This window comes from Temnothorax curvispinosus, unplaced genomic scaffold, assembly GCF_003070985.1.
Source record: "Temnothorax curvispinosus isolate PA1 unplaced genomic scaffold, ASM307098v1 QBEX01012185.1, whole genome shotgun sequence".
Lineage (NCBI taxonomy): Eukaryota > Metazoa > Arthropoda > Insecta > Hymenoptera > Formicidae > Temnothorax > Temnothorax curvispinosus.
The window spans coordinates 35,504-42,401 of NW_020221965.1; the positions used below are offsets into that span (position 1 = coordinate 35,504).

Consider the following 6,898-nt stretch of genomic DNA (forward strand, 5'->3'; position numbering starts at 1 on the left):
AGCTGATCCGATGTACAAAATTGTTCAAACGGAAAAGATCTTATGAAAGTGTTTTTAGCTGATTCTCTATATATTCGTGGAACACTTTAATATCCTTGTAATGATCAATAATCACTATTATGCTGATCTGTGATTGAAATCGTTTTACTCGATATGAAAAGAAATTTTATGCGAGATAAATGGAAATGAAATGCGAAAGAATTGAGTGTTGCCGTAAATTTCTTATCTTGCGCACAAGTATGAAACCTTTGGGAGCTTTGTACCAAACTACGGACTGTATTGCGGACACTTTGATGCATTTGAATGATGAAATGGTGGTTGTTGTGATTTCAGAGCCTAGAGGCATCAAATAATGCCTTTCACGGCGCGAGAACAAAATTAGTAAGTAAGAGTAATATATGTGTATAAAAGACAAAGTAAACCTGTTACCTTCCACCCACCCCGCCGCCCCCCTCTCAAAATGCCGTAGAATGATCCTCGCTATTTCCTCGCAGGGCTGCCTTAACTTTTTCTGCCATAATAAATGTCGTGTGTGCTGATCAGATTTACCATTCTCGCTTATCGATTAGATAACACAGACTAATGGGACGATTATGCGTAAATTATCAAATGTAATTAGAGGTCTTTGCGTCTACTTTGTCGTGATTTTTTGCGCTTCAAGATAGAAAAAGAGAGCAGCCCGACTTGAGTTGAAATTTCATCGCGCTATGGCGTGAGGGCATAAATATTTTTTTTTTTTTGGAGACAGATAAATGAAATCGTCTGTATTGATCTGTGTACATTCGGCACAACAAACTATAGCTTCATGCCGCACTCTTTCAGTTTCTTTCGGTAATTTTTCTCTCAGTGCATTTTCGCAGCCCCGTAGAAACACAAAGAGACTCGTCCGTGGCCCCGTCGAACTGATCTGTACCTTTCGATTTCTAGGACTCCAAGTCCGGAGCGTTGAAGAAGTCCAGCCGCTACCGGAGCCGCTCCTTGTCAGCCAGCAGCACCGACAGTTACAGTTCTGGTACGAACGAGCCTACGATTGTCACGCACGTAACAAAGTACTGTACAGCGGTAGATCTCTGTGTGTTTAACTTGTTGAGAGAAGAAGCATAATTTATACTTCTGTATTAATATCATATTGCCATCCTCTAACACCATCATTTATATTTGTCGCAAGTTACCAGTTAAAAACGTTTTAAAGCGTTACACGTGTATCGCTCGTATTTTTTCATTGTCATGATTGTTCAAAGTTAACGATCGTCCTAATAACACGGACTTAACAATTGCATTAGCCACTTCGTTAGGATAACCTGCATCCGCACCCTCGATGTGGTACTAATAATCAACATTTTTCGGCACCTGGCGCTACCTTAGCCTCTTATACAGGAAGCTCGTCCGACGAGGATGACGTCTCGCCGCGCGAGAAAATCCAGAAGACGGAGAAGGGCTTCACGGACTTCTGCGTACGTAACATCAATCAGCAGGCCTTCGGTCGCAGGGAGATCGAGATCGCCGAGCAGGAGATGCCGGGAATCATGGCGTTGCGGAAACGCGCGGCGGACGACAAGGTATACCTTTCGCATCAGCTTTCTCTCCGACAACGTCAGAGAGAAGTTGCAACGTTAACGCCCGGATACACCTTTTTTTAAGAGGAATAAAAATTCAGTTTTTAGATAAATTCTCGTTCGATTGCGAGTGAAAGAGAAAAAAAATCTGACTAATATCTTTGCATAGCCGTTGAAAAACGCCAAGATTGTGGGATGCACTCATATCAACGCGCAGACCGCCGTCCTGATTGAGACGCTGGTGGAACTGGGCGCGCAAGTGCGATGGGCGGCGTGCAACATTTATTCCACGCAGAACGAGGTAGCCGCGGCGTTGGCGTACGCCGGGTACCCGGTGTTCGCGTGGCGTGGCGAAACCGAGGAGGATTTCTGGTGGTGCATCGATAAATGCGTGGCGGCCGAGAATTGGCAGCCTAATATGATACTGGACGACGGCGGTGACGCCACCCATCTGATGCTCAAGAAATACAACGCCATGTTCAAAATGATTCAAGGTTCCGCTTCAGTAGTAATAAACAGAAATGGACATTCTCTCGATAATAAATAATTCTTCCAATGTCTGATTTACGAACGAGTAAAATAGTAGAGACATGTCCTTCCAGGAATTGTCGAGGAGAGCGTGACAGGTGTACATAGATTATATCAGTTGTCGAAGGCGGGAAAATTGTCTGTCCCCGCGATGAACGTGAATGACAGTGTAACTAAAACGAAATTTGACAATCTCTATAGCTGCCGCGAGAGCATCATTGATAGGTGAGTTAACGTAGATCGCTTCGCAGAGAGGATCTTGAATTATTCCGAATGCGACGCTCGCCAGTTTTCAGCACTTATCGAATTTGTCGTTTGCAGTTTGAAAAGGTCCACCGACATCATGTTCGGAGGCAAGCAGGTTGTAATATGCGGTTACGGAGAGGTCGGGAAGGGATGCTGTCAAGCTCTCAAGGGCCTAGGTTGCATCGTGTACATCACCGAGATCGATCCCATATGCGCGTTGCAGGCCAGGTAAGACGTGTTCGCACGCGCGTTTTAATTCCCGCAGCCAGATCGCCCGCCGAGCCAGATAGAAATCCTATACATATGTGTTGTCGCATTACAGCATGGACGGCTTCAGAGTGATGAAGCTCAATGAAGTCATTCGAAATGTAGACATTGTTATTACAGCGACGGGCAATAAAAATGTGGTCACACGCGAGCATATGGACAAGATGAAGAACGGATGCGTCGTGTGCAACATGGGCCACAGCAACACGGAGATAGACGTCGTATGTCTCACTTTATCTTCTTTACCGCCGCGCGGCGTGTGATTACATGACGGGCAGTAATAGCGATCCGATTTTCGATCCGATTGATTTGACATATGACTCGCGCGGGGGAGAAGATCGAGGATTAAATCCTCTTAAATATTGTTCTTAACAGAACAGTTTACGTACGCCCGATTTGACTTGGGAGAAAGTGAGGTCGCAAGTGGACCACGTTATTTGGCCGGACGGTAAGCGCATCGTTTTGCTGGCGGAGGGTCGGTTGGTGAACCTGTCGTGCTCGAGTATTCCATCCTTCGTGGTGTCGATTACTGCCGCTACGCAAGCGTTAGCCCTCATCGAGCTGTTTAACGCGCCATCCGGACGATATAAGAGCGACGTTTACTTGCTGCCGAAGAAGATGGGTAGGTATATGGATACTAAAATTGATGCGGCAGTTTCTTCACGTCGTATCCGTTAATTGAAAAACGAAGATTTTATTGTCTCGCGAGTAATTTTTATTCATTGAAGTAATTAATTAGTTTAAAATAATTATGACTTTGGGGTTTCAATATTATTCTTTTCTTTATTTAGAAAGGTTTTTTAGGGCATTTAAATCGATAATTTTGTGAAACGATCAATTTCTTTTACATCAGACTAATACTTGATTTTTTTACTTTTTACCTCTAGTTTATTTCTATTGACATGTCGGATATATCGTATTAAAATGATAAGGATCAAGTCGTAATGTCGATTTGCAGATGAATATGTCGCGTCGCTGCATTTACCCACTTTCGACGCGCATCTGACGGAACTGACGGATGAACAGGCAAAGTATATGGGCCTGAATAAGGCGGGTCCGTTCAAGCCTAATTACTATCGGTTAGTACCAAGCCTCGGATTCTGGCACGAGTGCGACTGATCGAACGTGTGTGTGTGTGTGTGTTTGTTTACCTACCTGTGGATCTGTTTCAGCTACTAAAAAACCATTGGACGAGTAATGTGGCATTGACTAGCACGTGCGACACTCACTCAGCATTACACACCTTCACGAGTATTAAAAAAAAAAAGAAAAAGAAAAAACCAGCCACCCTTCCTTGACTTTGTGCCGAAGTTGGCTTTCTTTTTTCCCCCCACTGACGTCTCTTCCATAAAATCGATAAGAGATTTTTATTTATGGTTCAACCTTCGTAGAAAGATCCGCGCGACGTAATTCCGCTATGTTATCGCTAATCACCCGCAAGGAATGCGTTAATAATGTCATGGTGAACACGCTGATTTAGCAGTTAGTCAATAATCGTTATTAGAAACCACTACCAGGGCTACGCAAACTGCATTCGAGAAAACATAAGTTATTTTGCACAACATATCACAGATGTCTTTTTTTTTCTCTAACACATGTGCCTCTGTCTGGTCCTGGAACTTACATAACTGAATTTACATCCAATTAACTCTTGTAACAGTTTCCTTTTCGAGAATGCGCGAGTGTAGAACCTGCATTTGTCAAGCTAAACACAGAGAAAGGGAGAGGGTAGAAAAGAGAAACTCTCTCTCTGAAAGGTTGCCAGACTGTGCACGCCAGTAAACCCGCACACGAAAAACGCCGGTTGAATACTATTGTAGATATAAACGAGTCATGTATAGTGTTTGCAAACCGAAATGGTAATTGAAATTGTATCTGTCCATTAGTTACTACCTGCAGTAAGTTATAGCTTTATAGTTTGATAAATGATACAAACGTTTTAATATAGTATTGAAAGGAACTTGTATACGTACGTTATTTGTATAATTGACTTGCGCACGATGTAAAAGAAAGCATTGAAAGAATACAAGAACGTAACTGTTCGGTCAGCTCAGTGTTCAATTTCCTCCTGGATGAAAATTTTTCTACAGTTGTAATTTTGCACTCTTAAATTTTTCTTTTAACGTCCTGCGTGCGCATTACGCGTCAAAATTCGCACACGTATACAGGTTTTTGACGATTTCTTAGCGCGTGCAGATGATGCGCGTTAGTCAATGATATTGTTGTGTCCTTATAGTAACGAAAATTGTGCATCATCCGCGACTTATTTATACACCAGCCAGTTTTCCGCGAAACGCGGGAATTTGCCCGCGTTACGCAGGCGACTATAATGCAAAACTCGTGTACATAATTATTTAAGGTAGGAGGGCCGATACGTGAAATAAGGCGATACGCTTTTATTGTGGATTACAGCCTGTTAATCTCTGGTTATTATTGTTACCCTCGTGCGCGGCACGAGGAACGATTTGCGTATCCATACGTTTAGGAAAAAAATAAACGCCTACATTTAGAGAATTGATTATGCAGATTGTTCTTTCTTTTGGAACCACCCTCACCTCTCGACACCGATTGCGTATCGCTGAACCGCTTCGCGTCGATCAACCGTATTAAATTATCGACAATATTGTTAACCGAAGGCACACATAGATGTACATTAAATTTTATATTCCTTGCGAAAGAGGATTCGTCTCGACTCGTCGCAGTCCTTCGAAAATCCTCGGAACGGATAAGAGCGAGACTCGACTTAGGGATAGACCGGTATCATTAGAAAAGTGATCGAAATCGTTATGAAAATTCTTGCGAACGGATGTTTAACGCATGCAAAGGTCATGCGTGATCTGAACGATAAGTGCATTCCGTAGCGACACGCGGAAACAAATCGAGAAACGGAGTCGCGCGGTTCAAGCGAACGGCGTGAGCGACAGAATAAGTTTAGGACAGGGAAAATCAATAACGACAATAGTTCCTATAGTATCGAGGCCAGAGCCTTCGTTAAATAAATGTGTAGTATATATATAGCCAGAATGCAGAATGTTCGAGCGATGATTGAATGACGTACTCCGCTTTTGCGGAGAACCGATGCGGAATGGGAAACATTGTTTGGTCTCCATTGCTTTGAAAGGTCTCGTTAGCGTATATCTGTGGAACGTGAACCACCGCTATTCATTTCGAGGAAAAAGTATAATATTATATACATATTTATATTGGTCATGATTAAAATAGATATTAATTCTATGATTGTTATATAATCATATCTCATAACAATTTATAATTATATATATTCATTATTAAAATATATATTATATAATTATATATATATTATGTATATATCATCTTGTATCGAATCGCGCCTTGAGGTATCTGTATTTATGTAAATTTATTTTTCTTCGAGATAATTAGGCAAAAGTTCAAGCAAACACAAGGAGACGGAATAGTCTATCGATACAAAGATCGTCGAACTTGAGAAAATATATATGCCAGACAAAAGGCAATGCGAGCCAATAAACCCCGATCTTGCGTCCTCGTAAAACAAACGGAGACAATGCTTGACTAGCTCGCGTAACTGGTCTCCCTAAGTCAAGGAGAGCAACGTCGGGCGCGTTCTGATTCCAAGAAAATGATCACGCGTAATACGTGACGATGATATGTATCGGTCATTAGACTAATTAGATCAGGGCAATTGATACATCCTGCAGAGCAGTTTATACTGTTATTAGATCAATAAGCGCGGAATGAATGAATTTGCAAGTATAATCGAGGATTAGATCAAATATGCAGACGCGAGCTAATCTTAGCATATCCGCATCACTTATCGAACGGCAAGCCTGGAACCGAACGTGAATGCATTGTCATCCGCGCAATTGTATGCAAGTGAATACGTAACGGCGCTCCTTCATAATTTCGCAAGGAAATATCAAGATCAAATATCGATATAGACACGCATAAAGAGAGCGGAATGCATCGCTATGTCGAGTCCCGGCGTTCTGTAAAGATTCCCGACGTCCTGTGAGAACCACATGATAAATAAAGGATGCGACGAGTTAACCGTACGAATTTCCTCGAATTCTTTCCTCTTCAGAGAGACGCGTCGCTGCTCTTGATCCGTCTAAGGACGTCTAAAGACGTCATCTTCTCGCGTGAGAAGGTACGCAAATACGGGAGGAAATGCATACATCACGACGCAGCTCGATATAAATGTTATATATATTTCAGCTTAATGATTACAAACTAATGGCTTTTCTCTCCGGCGTACATCGGCAACGTCGTTGTTAGTTACAGAAAAAAAAAAGATTCTTCCTTCC

General features: G+C 42.3%; 1 protein-coding gene across 2 annotated transcripts; it reads left to right on the forward strand.

The window, feature by feature from the left end:
• Window positions 1–362: 362 nt before the first annotated feature.
• LOC112462289 (putative adenosylhomocysteinase 3) lies at window positions 363–5,116 on the forward strand. Of its 2 annotated transcripts, XM_025027980.1 has the most exons (10): window positions 364–381; window positions 928–1,012; window positions 1,366–1,559; window positions 1,726–2,050; window positions 2,159–2,309; window positions 2,406–2,558; window positions 2,653–2,818; window positions 2,973–3,219; window positions 3,556–3,676; window positions 3,770–5,116. In XM_025027980.1, exons 3-10 carry the CDS (start codon window positions 1,515–1,517, stop codon window positions 3,774–3,776), a joined length of 1,215 nt encoding a protein of 404 aa, XP_024883748.1. In that variant the 5' UTR covers window positions 364–381; window positions 928–1,012; window positions 1,366–1,514; the 3' UTR covers window positions 3,777–5,116. The 2 variants fall into 2 exon arrangements, with proteins under 2 accessions (XP_024883746.1, XP_024883748.1); XM_025027978.1 differs by lacking the exon at window positions 3,770–5,116 and having other exon boundaries at window positions 363–381; window positions 1,378–1,559; window positions 3,556–3,716.
• The last annotated feature ends 1,782 nt before the right edge of the window (window positions 5,117–6,898 follow it).

Bases quoted from the DNA above. Each gene is read 5' to 3' on its own strand.
- LOC112462289 (XM_025027978.1), top strand. From the start codon at position 1,515: ATGCCGGGAATCATGGCGTTGCGGAAACGCGCGGCGGACGACAAG. The intron at 1,560-1,725 runs GTATACCTTTCG...ATCTTTGCATAG, and splicing joins AACGCGCGGCGGACGACAAG to CCGTTGAAAAACGCCAAGAT. The intron at 2,310-2,405 runs GTGAGTTAACGT...TGTCGTTTGCAG, and splicing joins CGCGAGAGCATCATTGATAG to TTTGAAAAGGTCCACCGACA.